Here is a 27,858-nt window from a genome sequence, read left to right as displayed (position 1 = left end):
TTAAATCTGAATTGCAAGAAACTTGCAAATATTGATGAACTTGTTTAATTGCATTTAAGTCTTTATTGCGAATCACTATTTTGTAGGTGCTTTAGAAACATTATATACTCTATTTACTTTTGAAGTAAAGGCACATTCTTTACACATTACTTAAAAAATTATTCCATAGGGATTAAGATTGACATTTTTTTCCTTTAACATATAAATCTAGAGGAATTTTTAAGTGGAACTGTTACAATAGGTAGAGGGATTAAAGTGTTGAGAAAAGTAATGTTTTTTAGAGGTCAAATGTAAAAGTACAAACGATAGCTTTTTACATCTTAAAAACAAAACCAGAAGTATGACCGCATCTCAAGACTGCAGCACATTGAGCACATTTAGAGTTATCTCGGCAGATTCTATGCATTAACAATTTTTATTATTTTTGTAAGCCCAATTTGTATAAATTAAACCTCGTCCCATTCTATCATGGGAAACAGTACCATAAGAAAGTTGTGTGATACATACTGGTGGCATTTAGATTCCCAAAAAAGCAAACATTTGGTTCATTCTCGGTCTTAAATGATTTTCCTGTAGACAAGCCAATGTCTTAGGAAGAAGATGAACATCTCTGAAGCAGTAAAGTGTGGCAAGTATCACAAACTCTTACAGGCTTTGGATAGGATGGAAGTGCAAGTTCATTGCTGGAACAAGTGTTGCAAAAGATGTCACCGCAGTTTCGACAGTGGTGCTGCAAAGGCAGTGAAAATACAGTATTGAGACTATTAAGCAAAAGCAATTCTTAAATACAGGCTCCAAATCAAAGGTAGCTGTCCGCAAGTCTCACTAAGATAAATGGAAATAAAGTCAACTTGCATTCCTGAAGTGCTACAATAAATGAGTTGGGGCTCAAATTGGGCTGAAAGCAAAGGAGAGTTGTAAACAACAAAGCCTATGGTCTCAATCAACAGCATGCATTTCAGATAATTTCGTATTTGTTATCTAGGGTAAAAGAGTGGTTTCCTGGCTTCATAAAACAATTCCAAATTTGCAAACTCAACATAGCCCCAAAGGAGCTGCTTCTTAAAAAAAAATTATTAAAGATTTCTTAGTTTACAAAAGTACCACATTGCCTCTTTCACGTTTTCTACAGATCAGTTTCATGTGTTGTGGGCTAATTGTGAGAAGATTTCTTTAGGATTGCATTTTACCTCACGGAACGCTCTTCGGCTCTGTTCGGCCGTTAAACCACATCTCACTTTTACCCTTTGTTTAAATTTTTCGTAGCTAGATAGTTCATCTTCTCTCAAATTGGAGTAGATTTCACTTAGTATCCCACATATTTGTGGTCTCAGATACATCATCCAGTTGTCTTCATTTATTTTAAACTCAGTACACACTCTTTCAAAACTAAAAAATGCTTCTACATCGTCTCCCTTCACAAATTTCGGAAAACGTTTGAGATTAACTGAGGTAATATCACTAGTGGTTTGACTCTGAGGTAATTCTGATCTCACTTGAATTTCCTCAAGCCTCAGTCTGCCTAGCGGTACTTTTTCCATGGCCAATCTTTCAAATTCTAATTTTAATTTCTCAGACTGAATTCTCTCTTCAGTAGCAGCCCTCTCTTTTTCTTTCTCAGCTTCTACTTTAGCTAATAGCATTCTTTCCTCTGAAGCTATTCACTCCTCCTCTGCCTCAACTCTGGCCATCTCTAATTTAATTTTCATCATCTCTAACTCTGCATTAGGGTTCTCTCTTGGTTCCGCCTCTTCAGCTCTCTCATCACCTTTAGCTTTCCTAGCTTTCCTTAGATGTGCCATTTTTCTGCCAGAAAAATAAAGTCGTCTGATTCCCAACTAAACAGGCGTGTGGGTGATGAATTCGAATCACGACGCTGCCACCAATTAATTGCAACGAACCTCCCTTTCACACTCCCCTCCCCTGTTACTAAGTTTATTTATTTATTTAATAACAGTATGGAAATGGTTTATTGACTATTGACAGATAAATTGTAAACAGATAACACTGGCAGGATTCTTGTAATAACCTGCAGTTTCATAAGAGTATATATTTAAAGAAGGCAAATGAATGAACAAATAAGTTAATTTGGATATGCAGGAGATATAAAAAAATAATTTAGGGAACCGCAGAAAGAGGGGGGAGGAAATCAAGCTTTGAAATATCAAAATTATTGCAAAATCATTTGGAGCAGTATTTTGTATATTGTGGATACCATCCCCTTGCCATGTCCCTTTGCTGTTGAGGTTTTCAAAAGTGGTCAAGTTGCTGCTGCTTTTACTACTGGATTGTTTTAAGGAGGAGCTGTTCCTTTTGTACAGGTCTGTACATTAAGATAATTCAACTGAGGAAATATTTCCTCAGCGGTGGCACTCCAATTTTGATATACTTTCCCCAGAAGCAAACTTAGTATCAGGTCTTTGATACCAAAACATAATAGTATCCACCAGGTACTTGTTTGCTGATGCATGTCTTGGGACTGAACTGGGATGTTACAAACCTAAATTCCGTAGGGTGGGAAAAGCAACTATTAGTAGATGCTTCAAGGCTCAAATTTACTTTTTCTGCACTTTCATCCCTGATGCTGCTTGTTGCTGTTCTATAAAGGGAGGTCATGCTTTAGAAATTGCTCTCTCTCCCAGGCAAGTCTCCCAGATACATGGAATAATTCAGAATTTTACCAGGAGGCTTGTTAGCCCTTTATATTACCTTTCTTCTTGAAATGGAAAATTCCTTCTCACATTGTTTACAGTGTGTTGCTTCGTCATCTTTTAGCCATGTATGACCCTAAAACAAAATGAATTATTTCAATATACACCTTCTCATGTAAGGCACCAGTGAGGCTGAATGGCTGTCTAGGTAATGTTGGCTTAGCCATAGCATCAATTATATCTAGCATTCCCCACTTCCTGCCATCCAAAAGTGGGAAAAAAGCTGGTACCCTATCCACACCTAACTGGGTGTAAGTGCCAATCAAACATAATGGGACTCGTTTCTGAATAAGCATCCAAAGGACTATATGTTATGTAACTGGTAGTGTTCATTCAGACCAGAGCAGGGGTCAGCAAACTTTTTCAGCAGGGGGCCAGTCCACTGTCCCTCAGACCTTGTGGGGGGCCGAACTACATTTTGAAAAGAAATGAACAAATTCCTATGCCCCACAAATAACCCAGAGATGCATTTTAAATAAAAGGACACATTCTACTACTAATGTAAAAAACCACTGATTCCTGGACCATCCGCGGGCTGCATTTAGAAGGCGATTGGGATGCATCTGGCCCCCAGGCCTTAGTTTGGGGACCCCTGGACTAGAGCATGCCATGTTTAGAGAACAAAAAAAGGTATTTAAAAGCTGCTACTACAAGAAGTTTGAAAATGCCACACTCGTGATAACTGAAGCAAAGTATCCCATGCTGGCAGGGGCAGAGATGCAAATAATGAATCAGCAGCAGCAGCAGCCGCAGCAGCAGCCATCACCAACCAGCTTGCTAATAAATGCCAGAATGCTGTTAAAGCTGCAATACCTTTAATGCTTTATTGACTTCTTTAATATCTTCCATCTTAAGCTTGGATCTAGAAAAAATAATAAAATTATTAGCAACATTTTACATTTGTATTGTGCTTTACAGTATTCAGAGGACACCACATACACTGTATTGTGATTCTTACAATAACCCCCACAAGATCCATTATTATCATCATCATCATCATCTCCACACTGCAGATGGAGTGGGGCTAGCGAAGGGTGAAACAGTGGTTAGTCGAAGGCAACTTGGTGAGTTCATGGCAGAGGAGTGTTTCAAACCAGTGACTTCCAATTCGTAGCTCATCCTCTTACTGATATGCAAGCTCTCAAGATTGGTGAAATGTTTCTAGAAGGAAACACATTCCAAATCTAAGGGACCAAAAAGTTGCCTTGAGCCACCCATATTTCCATCCCAGTAGCATGTTTCTGAATCACTTGCTCCCTATGCAGCATCTTACTGACTTTTAATAGCAACATCCTCTGTACTCTTTCGCGCTGTGCAATAGCAAAGTTTTCTCCCCCTCTCATAATATTAGGAACCTGGGGCCATCCAATGAAATAATAATGTAAGATTTAGGAAGACAAAATGAGGTGCTGCTTATTCATAGCTAAAATCATGGAATTTGCTCCTACAAAGGAGCAACTTTGATGACTAAGAGACAAATTCATGGCTAAAGCTATCAATAACTGCTATTGATGATGGCTATGCTCTACCTCCAACCCTAGGGATCGTATGCCTCTGAATGCAAGATGCCAGGAACTGCAAGCAGGGAGAGAGCGTTCACACTCAGATCCTGCTTGTGGGCTTCCCTTAGGCATCTGGTTGGCCACTGAGAACAAGAAGCTGGACCAGAATGGGCCTTTGATCCAGCAGGTCTGTAAATTATGTTTGAAATTGGGAGTCACATGGTATGCATCCTGTTTACAGCTGCGCCTCTGCAGTTTTCTGCAGGAAACACTAGTGTAGCCATGACAAAACAATTGCCATATAAAACATGCTTTAGTTGAGATTCCTGCATTGCGGGGAGGTGGACTAGTTGACCCTTGGCGTCCCTACCAACTCTACAATTCTATTATTCTTATCTTACACAAGTTAACTCAATAATGCAACCTCTCTGGGAATGAGAGATGAACAGAATGGGGCCCAATATCAGAACATGCTTACTGGCTAAGGTGAAGCCCCATTTCTTGAAGGGCTTGCTCCTGTTCTTCGCAGACCTTTTCCAATTGCTGCTTCTCTTCCTGCAGTTTTCGCAACTCCTATAAAACAAAACACAAAAAGGCTATATAATTTTCATTAGGGAATTCCTCCTCCTCCTCCTCCGCTATTTTGAACTTGACTGATAAGATCTCAACCTTATCACTTTGGGGTGAAGGAGAGAAAAACTGACTACCTGCCGTTTGTAAAAATGTATTACAGTCATACCTCCAGTTGCGGGAGGCACGTTCGCAACCCGCAGCATTCATAGCCTGAAGCGCCGTGTCTGTGCACACACGTGACATGATTCGGCGCTTCTGTGCATGATGTCATTTTGTGCTTCTGCGCATGTGCCGAAAACCGGAAGTAACCCATTCCAGTACTTCCGGGTTCGGCATGGTCCACAACCCGAAAACGTGCAACCTGCAGTGTTCGTAACCTGAGGTATGACTGTACCTTGCTATTAAGCCAACGAATGGTTGACTTTGCCTTAACTATTAAGAGCAACATTCCATTATGTCGAAAAAACCTGCCTGTGGAAAGGCTGCTAGTCTTAGCCATGGCATTGTTGACTGGCTTTACTCAGCCTAAGGAGGGTGCTCACTTGATCATTTGCTGATCAGAGAAAGAACAGTTCTTCCCTGGTGGTTAAGTTTTCTTGAACCAGTAGCTTACAACAACCCCTGTACCCTTAAAGGAGAGAATCTGCCACGTTACATACTAGTAGAAAGGCACCCAAGTTACTTCCCCACGTTTCCTGTCATGCATTCTCAAAGTTGATGCCCTACAGAGGTTCTGGACTACAGCATTTGGTCTGGCTGTGATTTGGGTTTCCAGCTCACTTACTTTTTTTAACCCTTCCACTTGCTGCAGTTCTGTTTTTAGCAAAGCTGTAGTGTCCTTCTCTTGATGCAGCTGATGTTGCAGGGTCTGCCGCTGCTCTTTCTCGGATTTTAATTCTCTCTCAAGAGTTAAACTGTTTTAAATTCAGAGACCAAACAAACGCCAAGTTAGAAACAAAGCTTGTTTAACAGCAGTGTTCACTTCGCTAGAAATTCTTGAAATAATTATGGGGGTGGGGCGAGGTAGCATGCCACAAGGGAGGAGTTTTGAATTTCTGTGTAGATAGTGGATATCACTTGGGAAGATAGGTGAACTAATGCCAGTGTACTGGAAGAAGCAAAGATCACCAGTGTCAAAAATGATTCTTCAACATCAACTTCGTCGGACTGGTCGTGTTGTTCAAATGCCTAATTATCGTCTTCGAAAGCAACTACTCTATTCTGAACTTAAAAATGGACAGTGTAATGCTGGTGGTCAACAAAAGAAGTTTAAAGACTCTTTCAAGGTAAATCTTAAAAAAGTAGTATAAACACCGACAATTGGGAAACACTGGCCTGCAGGCACTCCAATTGGAGAACAACCTTTGCCAAAGGTGTCATGGACTTTGAAGACACTCAAACTAAGGATGAAAGGGAGAAATGAACTAAGAGGAAGGCAGGTTTGGCAAACCCTCACCATGATCAACTCCTGCTCGGAAATCTATGTCCCCACTGTGGAAGGATGTGTGGATCCAGAACTGGCTTCCACAGTCACCTATGGACACCGTTAAGACCGTGTTCATGGAAGACAATCTTACTCGACGACGAGTGATCGCCAAAGAAGATGTAGAGAAAAGCTTGTGGAAATGGGTGGACTCTGACTCTCCTGCTTCTGCCTCTCCCTAGCAGCCCCAGAGATGTCTATGAAGATTGGGGCCCCCTGAAAATGGGGCGGGCTGTGGCATGGGAGGGGGTGATCCCTGCAAAATTGAGCAGAGGCACTTTCCACAAGCAAAATTCCAACTCATGCAAGGCCTCTATGCCCACTTTTAAGGAATTGCTCCCTTACCCCTCAACCCCCTCCCCCACCACATATAGCAGGGGGATCCAACCTGCAGAAGCTTATCTGGGGCTGCCAGGGGGATAAGGAGATGGGAAAGCCTGCTTCTGCCCACCCCTTTCCACTAGCTCTTCGCTGGATCCAACTGAGTGGCTGGGATCCAGAGAGCTACTTTAGGCATGTGAGTTTCTGGGTGATGTTTTCTTTTAACAGCACACCCTCATTTTGGAATGTCTCTGTTTCACGAGTCATTTGTCATGTTTCTTGAACTGAGCGCTGCTAAGAAATCCAAATTCATAGGCTTCTTTGGGACATGCATGAAAATAGCTATGCAGTTCTTCACTTCTTTAGTCCCAGCCAATAAGAGTGACAGCAAGTTAAGACAGGCCCTGCCTTTAGATACTATAGGCACAATCAATCTGAAGGAATATATGGAAGAATGCATAAGAAATGACAATTCAAAATGATCACAGCTCTCATATCGTATTAGAAAGTTTAGTGTCAACTAATTTGCTACGCTGATGCATCTTGTTAGCTTTGTGGCTAGCTGATTTTGTGAGGCATTTAAGCTGTGAATTAAACGCCCTGTTTCCAGGACAACCAAGGATAAACAATACATAACACAAGGTTACCACTTGTTATCCAGCTGGATTAGCTGCTGTTTCAAGGTCACAATTTTGCCACCCAGTTCTTGTTTCAGTTTGACATTTTTTTCTTCTGCGACCTGCCTGGCCTTTTCTGCATGCTGCAATCTAAAGAAGAAGAAAAAAGATACACACACAAGCTACATAGAACTATAGTAGTCTTTCCCTTTTGCCAAAGTTACTGCCTTTGAACACACCCTTATCATGCATGTTATATTATGCACAAACATTTCACACCATGTCAGTAGCTACTGCAGGGTAGGTAGGTCAGCCTTCAGCACTCTGGCCCACAAGGGTCTGCCTAAGTTACCCTGTCCAGCAAGGAGACAGATGTTCACCAGTACTAGCCTGAGCTTGGGGAAGTTGAGCCAATAAGCTTATGTTTTCAGCTCCTAAGGAGACCACCAGCAGCTTCAGTGAACAGTCCTAACAGCTATTTAAGCCCCATGTGCCTTGAGGGAGGGCAGAAGAAAAGGCAGCCAGGCAGCTCATGCCATCAGCTCCTGAAGGCACCATTGAGCGGCCTGAGAGAATCCTGTTCTATGCTTTTAAACTGTTGTTTTAGTATGTTAAAAGCATAAATCACCTTAGGGTGCATTGGCAGAAATGTGGCATATAAATGAACAATTCTCTTAAAAGTACAACTTGCCTTTCCCTCTTGCAAATTAATCAGTTTTCCATTCTGCCCAAGGGCACCCCAAACCTCCCCTGCATGGCTCTCTTCCTTTCCCTCCCCTGATTTTTCCACTATATTGAACTTTCTCACATGTCTGCCTTATCCTTCTTCAGCATCTAGCACAGGGGTGAGGAACCTCAGGTCCAGGGGCCAAATTAAGCCCTCCAGGGCTTTCTACATGGCCCTTGAGAGTCTGGCCATGCCACTCCTGATCACAGAAAGATAAAGGGGATTACAGGAAATAGGTCAGTGGGTCATCCATGCCTTCCCTAGAAACATGTTGCGCCCATAAAAGGAAACTAATGTGGACTTTGGAAACATTAAAAATTGGGGAACTAGGCAGGTCACAGCTAATCAGGCCTATGGAAGGGATTACCTGCCCTCCATCTGCTTGACAGAAGACATCATTTGATCCGTTTTGCCTTCAAAGGATGATATCGCTTCACTTTTCTGCTGCAACGAACCTTCTGCATTCTGGAGGGAAACAAACAAACTGCTCACTGCAAAATTGTTCTGTAAATACAAAACCCAAACCATTCCAGGGCCATATATGATTAGCTTAGAAATGAAACAGGTCAGAAAGATACTTCATCATGTCTCCCTCTTCATACTGAAATAGGTTTTTTTCCCACTTCAAAAGGCAGAGAATAAAGTTGCCTCACTAATGTAATGCTAGAACAGGCAACCTGGAGGCAAGAATCAAGGAACTAGCTTAACCTTGGGACCCGAGAAAAGATGAATTAGACATCTGAAATTAAGTTTAATACTCTACAGCCTCCCAAAAGCTAAACCCAAATTAGTACAAGGAAATCACTATTGTGCAAGCCCCATCCTATGTCTATATACAAACCATGTGAGTCTCTCACATACTTTTAAGGCATCTCAGAAGAAGAAAAAAAGATTAATGGGATTCTCTCACTGACCCTTAATACTATCTATCATCCAAAATAAGCAGAGATGTACACAGGCCTTGCAATCTTCAGACCTCCTGGCCAAAACAAGTGACTGAAAAACTAAGCTGATTAGAGAGAGATCAAGAGCCATGTTTCCCCGGGAAGTTCCTTTGGTTCCTATAGAAAGGCTGCCATGGCTAAAGAATGTTTAGCTAAGCAATCTCCTGCCTTTCAACTGTATCATGTGAAGAGGCCCTTACTCATAAGCAGGAAGTTTTATTTTTCTTCCAGCCACTAAGAAAGTGAATGAATGTTGTGCTCACTATACATCATTGAGTACATGAAAAGGGCAGGATTCATCTTACCAGCCCTGTCAGTGGAAGCCCTGCGCAAGGACTTCTGCTTGGGCAATGGGGATCCCTCCAAACACATGCCCTAATAGAGTCAAGGGGTGTCATGAGAATCCCCACTCCAAACAGAGTGCAGGGGGAGAAAAGGGGGGGATTGTTCCAACTACCAAGATGGAATGCTTATTGGAAGAGTGCAATGTTAAATTCTACCCAAAATGTATATTCATGCAAGGTTGGTTGTGTCTACTCAGAATCCTGACATTGTACCTAACAGGGTGACAAATCCCCACAATAAAAATTAATGTAAGAAACTGCTATATAACTGAACCAGAAGGTATATTGCAGTTGAGACAGAGGGCCATCCAATAGCACCTTAGAGACCAACTAAGTTTGTTCTTGGTATGAACTTTTGTGTGCATGTACACTTCTTCAGATAAACTGAAACAGAAGTCACCAGACCCTTATATATAGTGAGAGGGTGGGAGGGGTATTGCTCAGAAGGGTGGTGGGAATGGGTGATTGGCTGATAGATGTGGTAAACCTGCTGACATGCACGCGAAAGCTCATACCAATAACAAACTTAGCTGGTCTCTAAGGTGCTACTGGAAGGATTTTTTAAAAATTTTTTGTTTCAACTACAGCAGACCAACACGGCTACCTACCTGTAACTAAAACAGAGGGCCATGTTTTATGAAGCTAGGAATGAGCATCAGGTCTGTATGCACTCTTCCTGCCATGCTCGCTTTGGTTCATTTGGATGCACTGGGGAACTCTGGTTTAAACAAACCAGGATCTCTCCACTGAAGCCAATGTATAAGGGGAAGGAAGAATGTGTGGGCTTGGGCAGGCCACTCTCCTTTTCAGTTCCCCATTTATAAACCTGACCACAATAGTGATCCTACATCAAGGGTAGCCTGTGTGGTGACCTCCTGTGTTGGGGACCATAACTCCATCATGTCAGCATGGCCAGCAGTCAGGAATGATGGGAGTTAAAGTCCAAACATATATGGAGGGCTGCACACAGGCCACCCCTGTGCTACAACGCAGGGCTCTTGCAAGGATGAAGCTAATGATCAGAACGCACTGTACACATTTAAAGTGTTATGCTCATACCTAGTGAATAGGTTGCTTCTCCATTTACTTAACAAATTTACCTGAGATTTATTAAACATCTGCAAATTGATAGCTTTAACTTCCTCCAGCTGCTGGCGAAGTGCCACCAAAGTGTCCTGTTTTTCGTGAGTATCTTTCTCCAGGAGCTTCATAGCAATTTCCATTTCTGTTTTCATTCCAATCTGCAGCTCCAGCTCTTTTTCCAGCTCCTTTAAAAATAAAATTCAAATCTGCATAAATAACAAATATTTTCTGTTGAGCCGTGTAAAACCTGACCCGTGTGAACTTGTGCTTTTATAGATTGTGTGACAATGGCTGGAATCAAAAGAATATGAAGACTGCTGCTGAAAGCATGCTGACACACTATTCTGCACCCTCCCCCAGTAATCCCCACCCCCATAGTCCCAAATAGGATCAGGGGACCCCTGGCACAGCATCCAAGCAAGCTTGCTACGATGGTGCATACAGAAACTGAACAAACAATGATTTGCTCCAGTTAATGAATTATGGTGTTTCACCGTTCGGATTCTTTTCTCCTCTTTCAGTTGCTTCCAGACATCACTGTACATTTCATCCAGGCCTTGCCGTGACTGCTTGTATGTTTCCAGTTCAACTTTGGTGTCCTGTTTTGTTACCTAGAATAAAAGGTTATTTGAGAAATCAACCTATTGGTAGATTAGAGTAGGTAAGTTTCTCACGAGAGAAATTATGCTTATTTAGAAGTGGTTCTCTATCTACAGACGGTATTAACTACAGGAAGATATGTGTCTCGTATTATTAATTTATTAATTGTCCTGAATATATATAAAATAATCTATCAGGAAAAGCTTGTTGCAACAAAAATGTTTTCAATTGTTTCTAAAAGCTACAAATACAGAGTGCCTGTTGTATTTCAACGAAGATGTTCCCCGAAACAGAGGCAGCCACAGTGAAAGTCCTTCTGCAGGCTCCTGATATTTTAGGGACTTAAAGGAGACTTTCCTGCACAAAGTGACCTACAGAGGTATGCTAATGTTTAAATGGAAAACAAGCTCCTAGTTCGACCTCCACACACATCAGCTACATACTGTATCTGACCTCGACATGCTTTTCGCTTCGTTCACGGATTAGTTCATTTTCTTGCTTCAGCTCCTGCTGCTCTTCCTGAAGTGCCCTGATCCGATCAGTTGCTGCTGCCAGCTGACAAACAGAGGTGGGTGTGAGAAGAGAGGAAACAAACCACCATGCATCATCTGGATGAATATTAAAAAAAACATCCCATTCAACTTCCGCCTGAAATTAAGACCAGGCAAGCTCATATTTCATAATTCAGTCACTAAGGTGGATACAAATAACTGTTGTTGTTGTTTTTTAATTCCAAGACAGAAACTGGCAAGTTTTTCTGCTGATGAACATTCCTTTCAAAAAGGAGGCATGAGAGGGAAAACTTCTCAGTATTAAAATGGTCAAGTCCTTCTTAGTCCAGACACTGTGTAAGAGCTGTAGCTCAATGGCAGAGCACTTGCCTCTCCAGGTAGAGATAAGAAAGGTTCCCCTCTGAAACGCTGATGACTTGCTACTAGTCGGCATCAGCAACACCAAGCTAGATGGAGCAATGGTTTAACTTGGTACAGAAGCAGCTTCCTATGTTCCATGTACCTTTAGGTTGTATACGAGAGGAAATGAACTATCTGGCTCTCCTCACCATGACCTTTCCAGTTTCCCAATTCATATTAGTTTTGCTCTGCTCAGGAAACTCATTTGATAAGATTCGCAGTTTCAAGAAGGAAGTCACTTCAAAATTTTCAAAAAAGGAGCAAGCACCAGTAGCGACTGAAATAAACTTGAGCACCACAAACCTCTTCCTGGAGCTTTGAATTGGTCTTCTCTAGGCACTCTATCTTGGTCTGCAGATCTCCAACAGTGCAACTGTGACAAAAAGATTACCAAGACCTGCTTAACATTAGCCACTCAAAAAAGGTGGAGTGTTGAAGGGAAGTCTAAGCAACCAAGATTTATTCTGGTTTTTTGTCCCCCCCCCAAAAAAAAACACTTAGCGCTCACAGTTTAAGAAAATTAATGAAAAATATGATGGTATTCAAAACAATATTATTGGATTGTAAATATGGGGGTTCAAAGTGGGGGAGTTACAAGGCTAGCAGAACTAGGCGCTAGAAGAGCAAGACAGTACTGTGGTACTTTGGTTTGCAACCATCTTGGATTACAACCATTTTGGATTACAACCACGTCAAACCCAGAAGTCCATGAAGTCCATGTCCCCCCCCCTTTTTACAACCCAATTTTTTGGGATTACAACCATTTTTTTTGAAGGCCCCATTGGCGAAAGCGCGCCTTGGGTTACAACCTGTGTTGGTTTACAACCAGACCTCTGGAACAGACTGTGGTTGTAAACCAAGGTACCACTGTACGAAGAAAAGGGGCAGATTCCCTCTGAAGGAATAAGCATGAAAACATTTTTTCAATGGTATAGCATTCCTTAAACTGCTAATGTAGCTAAAGCTGTGGTCTTAAACATGGGGGAGGGGAAGAGGACAGGGGGAAATCAAGTTTTCACCAAGGAAGCCTACCTTAGATGGCGGTTAAGTTCTTCTACATAATGTTTCTGATCAAGCACAGCAGTAATGCCTCCATCTCTGATATTGAAATAAAGACGGTATTTTAAAGAATGGCTCATTCTCTCAAGTGCAACATTTATATTAGAGACATTCCAGAATGGCAGCCATATAGGTTCTCTTGCAGCAAAAGCAACAGGAGCTTTGTGGCATCTTAAAGACTAATAAATGTATTATGGAATAAGTTTTTTTGTGGACTATAGTCAGTTTGCCACAAGGCTTGTCATGTTATATTAGAGGAAAGTTATCATACAAGAAGCTACATATGCATTATATATGCAAATACTCTTCCTTTATTAGGACCAGTTTGGTGTCAACAAGATGTGCAGCTGGATTTTTTAAAAAATGACAGGGGACAAAACACTCCAAGGGATTAAAATCAGCCCCACATTCTGGCCACCAAGGTCAAATTGCAGTTGCACCCAAAATAGAGATACTGAAAAAAACCATTATCAATATGAAAAGATAATTAGCACACCAATGTGTAAAGACACAACGAAACTGAGTTTTAAAAAATTAATTCTCCGCACAGTTAAGAGCAGGTAAAAAGCACAGTTTTAAAAGCTCAGTCAGAAAAGCACCCAGGACTGCAATGGATGCAGTTTTAATGCATTGTTATGAGTTATACATATTATACAAATAAAAAATGTACAGGTTTTCTATGCAGCTCATCCAGGTTCCCCAGTTAGCAGAGCACAGCTCCTTCAGTCCACGTTAGTTCAACAAGACAGGTGTGTAGGACCTGTGTGTAGAAATAGGGGAATGGTATAGGATGCCTGCCCTTAAAATCAAATTATGAGTGGAACTGGAGGAAAGGCCGCTGAAGCCAGAATTAGCATGTTTGATCCTCTATATATTTCCTCTGCCCTATTTTTTTTTGTCAATAGCCTTTCTATATTCCATTTCTCCCACTCCTCTCTTTCTCAGAAAGAACTAAAGAAATCCCTAAATATGGGTTCGTCTACTTCAATTAAAATTTCTATTAAACAATGATTAGGAACATAAATTCAACCTTACATACTCTTTGCTACTGTCACTGTTTTGTGTATCTTTAAGGTACAGGGAAAAATCAATCACTGCAACCTGAAAAGACAAAATAAGATTTATTTACAATTCAATTAAGTGCCTCAACAGGATTAGCTATGCTTTACTTATTTTCATACCTCTCCTCCACATTCTAATAAACAAGTTTTAAGGGAATAAAGCACGGGAGGCCAGCTTTTTTTTCAGCCTGGGGGATGCATTCATCCTTGACCAACCCTCCATGGGGTGCACCAGCCAGTGCTGGGTGGGGTCACCCCACAAAATGGAAAGGAAGGAAACACTATGGCTCATAGTACAAGAAGTGCTTTTGGAAATGCTACTCATAAGGACTCAATTCACACACAAAGACATACACTGGCCTTAGCACAGTAGGAGGCTCTCCCATATGGCAGTGAGTAGGGAAAAGTGGTAGAAATCAGGTGTCCAACCTTGAATGAGCAGAATTGCTTCTGCTTGCTTAATGCCACCATATGACCCCCTGGCTTCAAGACAGATTAAGACTACTTGGATAACATAGGCCTGAACTACACACAAGTTATTCCTGGTCTACAGGGTTGTTTGTGAATGTTAAATATCACTCCTAAGTTCACCTGGGTGTCCAAATCTTCTCCTTTTAAGCAGAGATTTGCATCAATGACATTCAGTCCCACAAGTAGACCTATGATCACAGCTCCTTCCTCTTCCATCATTAAGGCATCCTGTTCATAAAATTCACTAGGAAAGAAAACAGATAATTTAATAACTATGGGGGGTACTGTTTTATCCACCTAAATTAAGAACAATTCAGTAAAGATTATACTGAGCTCAGTCCTTCCTATCAAGTTTATGGTCAGACTACAAGCACTAGTAACAGAAGGGAGATAATGCAAGCTGGCTTTCTCTCTCACCCCATACCCTGCACCCTACCCCGTGCAACAGCAGCCTCTGAAAATCTTCTCTCAAGGGTACTGTAGTGGGCTGAGGACTGCCAGCCCCCTTTCCATAGGCTTTTCTCTGGATCAAACTCATTTACTTTAGATGCTTCCCTGTGTGGCAAGATGTGTTATTCCATAATAATAATAAAAAGTTCCAAATATACCTCAATAGATTCTTGTGGTCCAGGAGTACTTTCAGGTAGTCTGCCAGTTTCTTTTGCATCACAGCAAGATAAAGCCAAGCTCTGCCTCTTCCAATTGGGGTCCTACAATTTCACAAGGACACCAGGTGTCAAACATGCTTTCCACTTGGTATATAAAAATGCATCTGATAAATGTTTCTGCAGTTTACCATGAATACCTATTTCCTGCAACAGATAACTGTTTATTATATGAGCCAGATAAAAAACATTTAGGCCTACACGTTTATTCATTGCCTTTCCTTTAACTGATTAATTAGTGAATTACCAATTAATTTAAGTACTGTAATACCCAGTGCTTTTTTCTGGGGGTATGCATACCCCTAAACATTTTGTGAATCTAAGTTTGGCCTCATTGAGGGGCAGTATTTCAATATGAATAGGAAAATGAGAGTACCCCTAAACATTTTTTTAAAGAAAAAAGCACTAGAAATACCTTATTACAGAAGATTTGGAAAGAACATTTAAGTAATGGGAATATTGTCATGAAATTCTACTCTTATTGATCCAGACGTATAGTTAGCAGAGTAAAATCTTAAACACTTTGCAGGATTCCCAAAAAATAGACCAGAGGCAATTAATATTTCATCCAGTAGAGCTTTACTGCTACTGAAGCCAAATGAGCATAATGGTCACAAATCCAATGCAATCAGGATTGGCACTGTCCATAAGAAATCCAGTTGCAGCAGACTAAACTTAAACTTACAATAACCTATAATAAGTCTAAACCTTAACATTAAGCATACTATGTACAGAACATCACACCAGTAGGAAAAGAGATAGAAAGAGAAAAAGTGAAACTCAGGCTCCTTCTGGCCTATTTTTACAGTCAGCATGACTTTGACAGAAGAGATAAGAGAACCAGTTTAAGGCAGCTGTACTCAGCTTCTCTGAAGGAATAACCAAATCATCATGAACCTTCTGCTTGTTTCTTTCACACAAAGAAGCTTCCAGAACCCTCTTGAATTAATTAGAATAGGAAAGATCTCTACATATCAGATCAATACTTTCTGTACTAAGAAATGCAAACTGACAAATATGGACTAACAGTTGATTACTGGGAAAGACATATGGGCAGGTCTAAATAGTTAATATAGAAGCAGGTCCTACTGAGATCAATATGACTTTTCCCCAGTACCCACTTTAATGTTTCTCTCTGGCATCTGACACCTGTTGAAAACCCATTGCTCTGAATTGGCACAACAATTCTTATAAAGAAAGAAAAAAGAAACCTGTAATAATTTTGACAGTCTTAAATGTAAAACGTTATTGGTAAAAGCATTAAATGACAGGAAAAAGTAGCTAAATTGTCACTGTATACATCAATAGCATTAGCACTGGAAACCCCCATCAATAAAGGATACTTTCAGTGAAACTTCCCCCATCTTTTAACTTGAAATTAGCCCATCATCTTGTTAACAAATCAACCCATAAAATATTATGAAGGTATACGAATACTATTAGCAACCTCAACCTCATTCCTTATAACAATTTGTTCCCTTAACCTCAACCTGAATCTTTTAAAACTCACTTTAACTCTGGCAGATTTCTGACACTTGTTGCTAAATCTGATGCTTCTGGACAAAGTTTCTCCACCATCTCTAAAGGTCCAAAAAATGATTTGTTCTGTCCAATGAAACTCTTCTTAGCTAGATAAAAGGAAGGCAATGGAAAGGAAATAATGTTGCTTTATTTCAGTTTAATGTGTGTAAAGTAAAAAGGTTCACAACAGTTCAATGAACATAAAGCAAATGTCAAACAGAGAAAGCACACTTAACAAGGGAAGGAGTAAGCATCATTAAACATAGTGGAACTTACTTCTAAGTAAACATGGATATGCTTGCATAATTAAGGTATTTTCACACCTCACATTCAGGCTACAATTCTGCACACACATACCTGGAAGTAAAACCAACTGAACACAGTATGATAATACTTTCAAGTAATATGATTGTGCTATGAAGTTCTTTTTAGGAAAACAACCCCCCAACTTTGCATTCTGCAATTTTATTGTAAAACTTTTATGACAAGCTTGAACATTTAGTTTAAAATGGCAGCCTATCTCAGTCACGCATTTGCTACATTCACACTTGCAGACAAGTAGCAAGAGGAAGGGTTCAGAGTCATCTTTAGTGCCACACACAACAATGCTCTCAATGCTATTAAACTTGTTCCATTTCTCATCCTACAGAGTTCTAGAACAAGATCTGTAAGTGGTCCAGCAGATGGGCCTTGCTTTAATGGTACTTCTGTTTCCTTAGTAAAAGGTAAATTGATGAATTAATCAGGCTATGAATTCCACTTCAAACACATAATTCCTTTTTGTTTTATCTATTACACCTTCTAAGCATTTTCTCATGACACAAACCACACATTTTTAATGACTTCTAGAAATATCTGGTGGTTAACCTGCTTATGTGCACAGTTAAAGCAAAGAGCCACATCAATTAAAATACTCTTACAATGCAATCCTATATATGCCTATTCAGAATTCAGTGGGGGAGACTCCCAGATAAACTGGTTAAAGCTGCAAGGCTATAATCAAAGGCACATCCATAAAAGGATAAGAAAAATATACTATTTGAAACCACAAGGCAAAACCAATACTGGAAGGAAGCACACCTTTAAGTCCATGCTTGAGACAGTGTTCCATCACAACAAAGAACTGTTGCAGAGGAGGGAAGTCTGAATCAAGGGTCCGACCCAAACTCAGAGCTGACTGGATTAAGACTTTAACACTCAATTTCATCATGTTCATGAGATTTGAACGTTCTTCCATCATGTGGAATTTGGCTGCTGAACAAATGTAGATACACATACATATTAGAAAAGAAACTGAAGTAAGATTGGTAGACTTATTCTCAAAACACCAAACCCCACAAAACACCATCTTGCTTCATAGTTTAGCACAACAGAAATATTGCAGAGGTGGTGGTGGAGGAGAAAAGAGGTAACAGAAAAACCAAAACAATCCAAGATTTGTTCTGTTCATATATCAGGAACTATATATACACCTCTCTTCTTAAGACAGTGAATGTTCATGAAACAGATGCACTCTAGAAAGGGTTGAAATGATACAGTTAGGTGGTGTGTGTGTGTGTGTGTGTGTGTGAGAGAGAGAGAGAGAGAGAGAGAGATACAGACAGACAGACAGACAGACAATTAACAAACCAAGGAGCAATCACAGACCTTTAATGTCTAAAATACCCACAAGCATTAAAACACACCGCTTATTCCCACCCCAATCACTGTTAAAAAGAAAGCAGTGAAAACATTTTTGGTGCAATGTTTTAATTGTATTTTGTGTCTCCTATGAGAATGACAGTCCTAGTTATGCCCTAATACACACAGAAGAGCTCATAAGGATGGTGACACAGAGAAACAAACACCTGCCAGTCAGACTATAATGGAAGCCCCCACGGATCCTGCCTTGGTACGACCCGCATTCTGCAGTGAAAATGAAAGCATCTTAACTTCACAGGGAGAAGGATCAGAGCAGCGAGATCAACGCTGGAAGGAGGGGAGCAGAGCAATAGCAGCTTCCGAGCATGTTTTGCCTTCTGCTCTCCTCTGTAGTCTCTTTCTGGCTCACACAAACACACCTGCATTTTGGCAGCTCAGTGCTAATAAGCTTCCCGCAATGTGGGTTCCCCAGGGAGGCTCCCACCCACCACCACCCACCACTTATACGACCCCTCAGCAGAGGCCTCGATAACCCCCCTCCCCCCCGCTTAATTCCCCATTGGTATCTCACCTTCACCTGGCGTTACCAGAGCAACACCTCCCTCCCCCTCAAAATCCAAAGAGAGGCCCTTCATTGGTTAAAGGCACCCAAGCCGCTGATCGCCTTCCTGCAAGCCAATCGGGACGCCCGGTGCACAAGCCGGTGTCTCGGATTGGCCACAGCCAGCGATCTGCCCTCCCATGTTCCTACCGGCCAGGAAATGGTTTTAAGGCCCAGCCGCTACCGCAGCCTTCATTGGGCAAACGGGGAAAAGAGGCTTTGGGCAGAAGCGGCGCGACACTGTAAACAAGGGAGGGGTGGCGCCATTTTAGTTGTCTGGTCGCTGTTACTTTCTTAAAGGCCTCCTCCTCTCGTCGTGGAAAACCAAACGCGAGGATAATGAATTGATAGTCACCAATGGATTGATACATACTATAAATCTATGCATGTCTACTCAGAAGCAGGATCCACTGAGTTCAAGGTGGGGGGGGGCTTTCTTTCAGATGTGAGCATAAAACTGCAAACTAAATCAGAAGTAAAGGCCCTTGCAATGGCTGGGGTGTTTTGTTATATTTGAGAAACAATTCCTTAAATGAAGACTATTTTAGAGCATATGAGATATTTCAGCTGCATTTAATTTAAAACAGTCATGGCCAGCTTTAAACATAAAGGCAATTTATGTATACAAACTGAAGCATTTAACGGTAGTAGTTCATATAGAACTGTATAGAATTGATAACTGTTAAAAGTTTAAGACACTTCTGAAAGTATACATATATTGCTTTCTCAAACATGAATAATCTGATCTTAAGTGTGTATTCATACATATCTCCCTCTTGAGTTCACTGTAGCTTCCTTCAAAATAAGTGTGGGTAGGTTTGCAGACTTGTTTATTTATTAGAATATTTACAAACCACCAACTCATTAAATATATTGTGGTGTATAATAAAATCATTAAAACATCAAAAAAATCTAAAACCGTAAAATACAGAACAAAGGACCAACAACCTTAGTCAGAAACAACTTGGGTTGCTTTCATTGGAGCTTCTTTCTAAGTAAGCATGCCCAGCAGCCTGAAACTCACAATAAAACATTTCAGAGATACAATAATCTGCCAGCAGTTATCCTTCAGCAGTTTACAGTGGCAGAACAGATCAATCATAAAAAGTGTGAATGTGCAAGCAACATTGAGAGGTTTTTATCTTTTATTTTCTTGATGGTAATTCTGAAACACTCAGTTAACTGTGATGTGCAGAAATCAGTGAGGGAAATTTTGGTCACTTTTTTGTTGTCATAAATTCCAGCTGTGTTAGTTTATTGCAGCAAAAATCCATCTGCTTAAGTGAACTGTAGTCCACGAAAGCTTATGTCATAAAAAATTGAGCCACAATACTCTTGTCATGCCACTTTAACTGAATCATACAAATTTTAAGAATTCCTATATAAATCAGAATTCATAAAAAGTTTGTAGCACCTGCATTTCTCAAAAGCCTGATAAGGCTATTTTCTTACTTGCTACAAAAAAGTGCATTGCCTGCCCATTGGGCAGTGTATCATATGGTTTAATGCTCCAGTAATCAGGATCTGTTTGTTAGCTAAGGTGGGGTGGTATACACATGCCTCTAAAGTGGCACAATAACCCAGTTAGTCTTTGTCAGTAAGAATATAAAGAACAGCCTTGCTGGATTACACCAAAAGTCTTATCTTGTCCAGCATCCTATTCTCATAGTGGCCAACCAAATATCTATGGGAAGCTTACATGATTTAAGACTACTGGAATGCCATACTATTCTATTTTTCAGGTTTCCATGTACAGTGGTACCTCGCAAGACGAATGCCTCACTAGACGAAAAACTCGCTAGACGAAAGGCATTCACTAACGAAAGGGTGACTCGCAAGACGAATTTCCCTATGGGCGCGACTCGCAAGACGAAAAATTTTCATTTCCCCCCCGTCAAACCGCACTTCCCCCGTCCATGCTTCGCAAGACAAAATTTTCGCTAGACGACAGCACTCGCAGAACGAATTAATTTCGTCTTGCGAGGCACCACTGTATTTGTAGGTATTTATATTTAGTGAGAAATACCCTAGAAATTCCCTAGAAAAGACCCTGATGTTAGGAAAGATGGAGGGCACAAGGAGAAGGGGATGACAGAGGATGAGATGGTGGACAGTGTTCTTGAAGCGACTAGCATGAGTTTGGCCAAACTGCGCAAGGCAGTGAAAGATAGGCGTGCCTGGCGTGCTCTGGTCCATGGGGTCACGAAGAGTCGGACATGACTGAACAACACAACAACATATTTAGTTGCAGTGAATTTCTCCATGCCCTTATTGCCTTCTATTTCTCCAACGTATTTTACACCATGGATAAAAATACAGTGTCTTAAAAAAACCTGAAGGTTGCAACTAATGTTAGTCATACTCAGAGTAGAACCATTAAAAATGATGACCATGACTAACTTAGGTCCCTTCATTTCAGTGGGTTTACTCCCAAGTTGAACTTCAATCGATAAAACCCTAACAAGATTATTCTTTCAGTACCACAATATTCTGTTTTTGCCATAACACAAATTAACATGACTATTCATATAAATCTTGCATCCCAGTGTTGGAAAATTGTTTTAAGTTCCAGGACTAAATGTTTAATCAGCTTACCAGTCCTTTGCAGGAATAGAAGAATGATAAAACAGCCCAGTGGGACTTATTCTCAAGTGGTGGACGTACTATGCACAGTTGTTTGGGAGTAAGCCCCAAATAACGCAGTGGGGCTTGCCATTGAGTAAACATGCACAGAGAAGAGCATTGGTAATTTGCAACACATTTGGGTCTCCTAATTTTCCTGCATAACTGGCTTGACAGTAACAGCTCTCTCTCACAGAGCTGACATCTTGTTCCCTTCCAATTAACTTAAGAGTTACATTTCTACACTAGGATATCCCTTTTTCTTTACCCTTAGAGTGATTTTTTCCCTCCTGGAATTTGATAATACTCCAAATATTATATATAAGTCTGGTAAAGGTAAAAAAGGTAAAGGAACCCTGGAGTAAGCTACAATTGACATCCATCAGCCTTTATTTAGAAATTTATGGACTTTTAATAATCGATGAAAACATTTTGGTTGCCTAGATTTAGTAGTTACAACTTTATGCTCTATTTCTACACAATTGTGTTTTTATATAGTCATCTAAGTCATTGTCACCTGATACAGTACAGGCAATCGGTGCAAGTCATTTTTCAACTGAACTAAACTCTCCAGGAGAAACAATACAGTACTTAAAAACACAGAATTATAGAACTGTAGAGTTGGAAGGTACCCCAAGGGTCATTTAGTTCAACCCCCTGCAATGCAAAAATTAAAATACTAAAACAGATTAAAATTACCTCAGTTTTCCAAACATCTATACATCAATGAAATAGGTAGACAAAAGAAATGGTAATGCACTTCAGAATAAATAAAATGCAGTCTACTATTACTGTTTTATCTTTTGCAAACCTCTTTGTGATTTTCTACAATCAAATGGTATATCAATTTTATCAAACAAATAAACAAACAAAGAGTTTGCTAGAGTTTAGTCCTTGAATCTATTTTCAGTTCCACACCTCAACACTAGAACATGTGAAGGAGATGAACTCTGAGCATGCTGTTGTTTGCTTCCGTCTGCTTCGAGAGGCAATGGTAGCATACACCTTCAAACCATTGGGAGAGTTACAGCGCTTGCTGTGACAAGAAACCAATATGGGAGGGACATGTTTTATTGCAGCAGGGAGAGATGAAGGTGCCTGGTTTTGCTGTTACAGGTGTGCCATGGCATTTCTTTTCTCTGCACTCCTCATAGCAGCCACTTCTCCTCTGCTTGTTGCTGTGTGTACATGACCTGAATGTCTGTCTCCAGGCACTGTGGTAGTCTGCAAGAGATTCCCACATGGTGGGATTAATGTTGCCAGCCTTCATGTTACACTTGCAGACATCTTTGTAACACAGAGTTGGTTTGCCAACAGGCCTAGTACCTGAAGCCAGCTTCCTATAAAGCACATCCTTGGGGATCCTAACATCTTTCATTCTATGTACGTGACCAAGCCAGCATAGACCTCGTTGAGAAACAACTGCGAATAAACTTGGAATGTGAGCTTGGAAGAGCACATTTTTGTTTGAGACTGTCCTGCTATGGGATGCCCCACAGTGGGATGCCTGACACAGTGCATATAGAAGGCATTGAAGTGTTGCTCCAGGCAGGTGTTAAGGTGCCCACCACTCATTTCCATAAAGCAGCATGCTCAACATTCAAGCCTGGTCATTAGCATCACATTTTCCCATGCCCTTTTGGGGAGACAAGCCATTGCTGTAACTGCTTTTCCAATACACTTGTCTAGCTCTGCATCAATGGAGAGGTTGCTGGTTATGGTGGAGTCCAGGTAAACAAAGTCATCTACCACTTCCAGCATGTGGTCACCAATGCTGGTGTGTGGAGTGCTGGCGATGTCTTGACCCAAGATGTTGGTCTTTGTAAGGCTGATGGTAAGGCCTAACTCCACGCAGGCTTGGACAAAATGGTTGATGAGTTTCCTTGCAGTGTGCTGTCAAGACTGCTTCATCTGCAAACAAAATCTAGTGGATGAGAACCCGCCACACTTTTTTTTTTTGGCATTGAGACTTGACAGATTGAACAGACACCCCGTCACTCCTTGAATGGAAGTACACACTATCTTCAGTCAAACAGAAGGCATAGGAGACCAACAGGGAGAAAAATATGCCAAAGAGAGTTGGAATGAGAGCACAGCCCTGTTTCACACCAGTATTAATAGGGAAGGCATCCGAGGATGAACTGTCATACTGAACGGTGCCACACATGTTCTCATGGAAGGACATGATAATCTTGTGCAGCTTAGATGGGAACCCTATCTTGTTGAGCAGTGCGAAGAGTCCTTTCTGGCTGATGAAGTCAAAGGCCTTCATCAGATCTATGAAGGCAATGTACATGGGGCCATCCTGTTCTCTGAATTTTTCTGGTGCACTGAGAAAATCATGTTGACTGTTGAACTCTGAGCTCTAAAGCCGCATTGTGACTTGAGATAGACCCTGTCAGCAAGTGACTGTATATCTGTTGAGAACTACATGGGTGAATGCTTTCCCCAAAGTACTCAGCAGGGTACTATAATTGTTACAGTCATGGCAGTCACGTTTGTTCTTGTAGAAGGTCACACATGTCTTGTGGCATAGATCCTGTTTCCCAACACTGCAAGAGAAGGCCGTGGAGGTGAGTCATGAGGGAGCTGAGGCATGCTTTCAGCACTTCTGTTGGAATTCCATCCTGTCCTAGGGCTTTCCCACATACCTGAGACATGCAGACTCTGGATGCTGTCAACTGTTGTGTCAAAGACCATGTTTTCCTGTGAGTACTGTTCTTGATAGTTCTCTGCCCATTGCTTCATCTGCTTGCTGTGGTCTGTGATGGTCTCTCCAGACAAGGTTTTTAGTGGTGCAGTTTTTTTCTACTGTTGGTTCAAAGGCATTCTTCATGTATTCGTATATTTTGCGAGTACTGCCACTATCAGCAGCAAGCTGAATGCTCTGACACAGCTTTAGCCAGTAGTCATTGACACATCTCCTGGCAATCCTCTGGGCATTGTTCCTTGCACTTCTCAGTGCAGCAAGCATCTTCTTGCAGGGCGCACACTTTTAGTTCAAAACAGCCTTGCACTTTGCAGTGGTAACAGGCTCCATGTTCTTAACGCTGGCCTCAAACCAGTCAGGGATCTACTGCTCTCTGCTGTGCAGAGTGGTTTTTCTATATCTGTGACACCAAGTACAAAGCCTCAGTCTGGAATTTGGGGGAAGTGTTCCTAGGTCAATCAAACATTAAGTACATACAAAGAGCCCTGCTGGAGGCAATAAATAGCCATCATGACTAGCATCTTGATAATGTTTTAAAGGGGGGGGGGGAGGTAGCAGAATAATCGATGGAAGGTAACACTATCTAAGTCTGTGACCATCACCAGCTCTTGCAGTAGCAAATCCCAAGGTTCTAACATCATGACAGACGGGGGGGGGGGAATTTCTCACTCGGCTTCTGGCGTGGAGAACGCAGCTCCCATCAGCACAAGCAGCCAGGGATGATGGGAGTTGTAGTTTAGCAACACCTGGAAAGCGGCAGGTTTCCCCACACCACGTGCGTTTTATACGCTTTCTATCATGTCTCCCCATCCCAAATAAAATGGAAAAAACCATAAATGTATCCATCTCATGCAGGCAGCCTTGACTTAAGCCTAGCCACCTCCTATTCCCCCAAATACTTGTGTTTATATTGGGTCACACTGTAAGAAAGCATTCCCTCCGCCGGGCGACCAATGCTTCCGCCCCCCACCGGCAGTTTAGGAAATAAAAAAAACCACTTGCTGCTTCTTCGCACTCCACCCGCCGCCCCCCTTAAAAAAATAATTCATTATCACAAGCAATAAGCATGGCCCTACTTGGGTTGGCTGGGCTGTCATTGCTGAGCGGTTTGGGCACGAGTCCTACCAAAGCTGCGGACTTCAGGGCGCTCCCATAGCCGGCTGCTAAGTTTTCCGAGGCTTTCTTGGCCAGCGAGAGGATGGGAGCCGGCCACCGCGAGTCCTCGGCCGGCCTCTCTTTGCCGCCGCCGCCGCCCCTCAGCTCAGGCGCTTCGCAACCCTCGCTCTCTCCCGCGGCGGGAGCAGCAGGTACTACTTCGCAACTCTGCCCTCCTTCAGCCATCTTTGCTGGGTCATATGACGCGAGTCAGGAGCCCTTGGGCCTCGGCAACTTCTTCCTGTCCCTCTCGGGTCCCTCTCGCTGACTTCCTCGCCCACAGCCCTGGTGTGGCTGCTCTGCACTGTCGCCGAGGGAGGAACTTGGGCGGGCTTACTTCTGAGGAAGCGCCTCTTTAGCGCGCGCAAGGCGAAGACGACTTTTGCCTCAGGAACTTCGCCCCCTTGGGCTCGTTTGACGTGGGATTGCCGCGCTTTCAGGCCGCAGCCTTGCACTCACCTGGGACTGAGGGAAACTCGCGGAAGAGCAGGGTGTGAGGTTGCTGCTTTTGCTTAGGGGAAGGAAAGCCGGGGTCCCGCCGACCTGAGTTTAAAAGCTTCCAGGCTTCCAGGTGGCAAGCTTCTGTGCAAAGGGCGGGGTGGACAAAAGTTGTTTTTCGAGAGATAAGAACTACCTTGCGGACTGACCAGGTCAAGGTCCATCCAGTGTAACACCGTCTCCAAAGGCCCAGACCCAAGAAAGGCTGGGTGAAATAACTTCTGCCCTTTGCCCCCAGCATCTAGTAAGAATAGAGAAAGGGCTTCTTCCCAAGTTGGAAGCTTTCAGTTTGGGATGGATCTCTCCCTCTGATGCTCTTTAAAAAGCATCTAAATGAAAGGCCATCACCAATCTTGAAATGATTTATTTTGCGGGATGGAATAAAGTACCGTACCAGAAAGTTTGTGCAATTAAAGCGGGCACTTTCAGACGCTTGCTGTTTTGGGACAGGATTCAATCACATACTGGAAAATTCGCACAGTTAACCCTGATTTGGAGATCTTGCACAATAAACCCCCTTCCCCCCAAGTTCGGACTTGATGAAATAAGGGAAGTGCCCAGAAAGTATAATGGGAAGCGTGGGATAAAAATTTCTTGGCATAGCGTCTGTGCAAACAAATCAGAAGGATCACTAAATAAATAGTCAAATGTTATTTATCCTCCATTCATGTTGATTGAATGTTCAGTAAACAAGACATCTGGACTTTAAAGAAAGTGCAGTTAGGAAAGTGACAGGAAAATGCACTGAAAAGCATAGGATGAATGAATGATTAACAGGAAGACATGTAAGTACTGCACCCTGCAAACAAATCATGACAAATGCTCAGTAAAGACTGCACGTAGTCTAATCACTGTGGTAAGCTTTGTGCAAGCAAATCAGGATGAATGTCGAATAAATTGCTGGCATGGGGGCCTACGGTAGCTTGGACTTCAGTGCTGTTCCAAGCATGGTATCATGAACCATGAGCTTTCACTGCCACCTAGTGGGTTGATCTGGTAAATTACACTGCCTCTAGGGAACTACTGTACTCATTTTGGAAAGGAGCAAAAAGTGGAGGGGTTCGCAATAAACTATTGCAATGGATTCTGTGGTTGAACCCTTAATGATTCGCATGCCACCAATCAAAGACCAAGCAATAAAGCTGTGAAGCATGAGATTTCAATGTCTTTCATGTGTCCTCTGCTGAAACCTAAATAAAAAGGCACTGAGGTTTCTGTGTAACTAACTGTCTGTGGGTAGACCATACTCATACCACTACAATGATCTCATCTACTTGGATGAAGGTCCTAGTCCAGGACAGTCTAACATTTCATACCAAGTGGACTGCAAGAGTACTTCAATACTGAACATGCAGGCTGCGTACTGCCTAGTCACGGGGTGGTGGTGGGGGGAATGTTGAGGCCCAAATCTGAGACACCCCAGCCCTTAATGTTGCTTTACCAAAGCCTGGTAAGCTAGGCACAGGGCTTTGGGAAGGAGGCACAAGGTTTTGACAGGGTCCTAGAGCCCCCCATCTCTCCCAAAGCTGAGAAGGTGCTAACTAGGCTTTGGGAAGGATAGGGAGGACTCGCACCCTGTCAGAGCCCTCACACCTCCTTCCCAAAGCCCAGCACCTCCCTTACCCAGCTTTGGGAAGGCAGCATGGGAGCTGGATGGGCATCTAATGTTGCTGAGGGTCACCAGAAAAAGCCTCAAGCGCCGCATGCATTCCTCAGGACCCATGTTGGGGCACCCCGGCCTCGTCAGTCGCACCTCAGCCTTCAGAAATGCAATCAAGAAAAGCTCTAACCATTTGGATGCATTTTGCCAGAGGTTTATATGGAAAAAGCATTCCCCCCCATGAGGTCGTCCCATGAGAAAATAGAGAGGTTTCCCCCCAGTAAACTGCTACCACATTTGCAAAGCTAAGCAGGTTTGCAAACTGGTTTTAAATTGGGTGGGGCATGGGGGACTGTGTGTGGAGATTCCCTCATTGCAGGGGGTTGGGCTAGATGACCCTTGGGCTACCTTCCAATTCTATAATTCCATGATTCTATG

General features: G+C 42.1%; 1 protein-coding gene across 7 annotated transcripts; it reads right to left on the bottom strand.

Annotated features, from left to right (window-relative positions):
* Positions 1-291: 291 nt before the first annotated feature.
* Positions 292-25,431, bottom strand: RUFY1 (RUN and FYVE domain containing 1). Of its 7 annotated transcripts, none has more exons than XM_033140245.1 (18): positions 25,244-25,431; positions 17,674-17,847; positions 16,583-16,700; positions 15,016-15,117; positions 14,528-14,651; positions 13,915-13,976; positions 12,849-12,914; positions 12,120-12,189; positions 11,359-11,460; positions 10,800-10,916; positions 10,323-10,490; positions 8,302-8,399; positions 7,238-7,357; positions 5,571-5,700; positions 4,692-4,786; positions 3,525-3,573; positions 2,710-2,787; positions 292-730 (listed from the first exon to the last, which is right to left on the bottom strand). In XM_033140245.1, exons 2-18 carry the CDS (start codon positions 17,831-17,833, stop codon positions 590-592), a joined length of 1,800 nt encoding a protein of 599 aa, XP_032996136.1. In that variant the 5' UTR covers positions 17,834-17,847; positions 25,244-25,431; the 3' UTR covers positions 292-589. The 7 variants fall into 7 exon arrangements, with proteins under 7 accessions (XP_032996136.1, XP_032996132.1, XP_032996135.1 ...); XM_033140241.1 differs by having other exon boundaries at positions 25,293-25,427; XM_033140244.1 differs by having other exon boundaries at positions 17,674-17,844; positions 25,293-25,394.
* Positions 25,432-27,858: the final 2,427 nt, after the last annotated feature.

This window comes from Lacerta agilis, chromosome 2 (assembly GCF_009819535.1).
Source record: "Lacerta agilis isolate rLacAgi1 chromosome 2, rLacAgi1.pri, whole genome shotgun sequence".
NCBI classification, from domain to species: Eukaryota; Metazoa; Chordata; class Lepidosauria; order Squamata; family Lacertidae; genus Lacerta; species Lacerta agilis.
The sequence above is the reverse complement of the archived record's forward strand: the minus strand, read 5'-3'. Positions and strand labels throughout refer to the sequence as shown.

Excerpts from the sequence above, each read along its gene's own strand:
- RUFY1 (XM_033140239.1), bottom strand. The coding sequence starts at position 18,869 with ATGAAGGGCCTCTCTTTGGATTTTGAGGGGGAGGGAGGTGTTGCTCTG. Across the intron at positions 17,848-18,805 it reads TCTGGTAACGCCAGGTGAAG|CAGCCAAATTCCACATGATG; the intron begins GTGAGATACCAA and ends ACATTTGTTCAG. Across the intron at positions 3,574-4,691 it reads ATGGGGCTTCACCTTAGCCA|ATCCAAGCTTAAGATGGAAG; the intron begins GTAAGCATGTTC and ends TATTTTTTCTAG.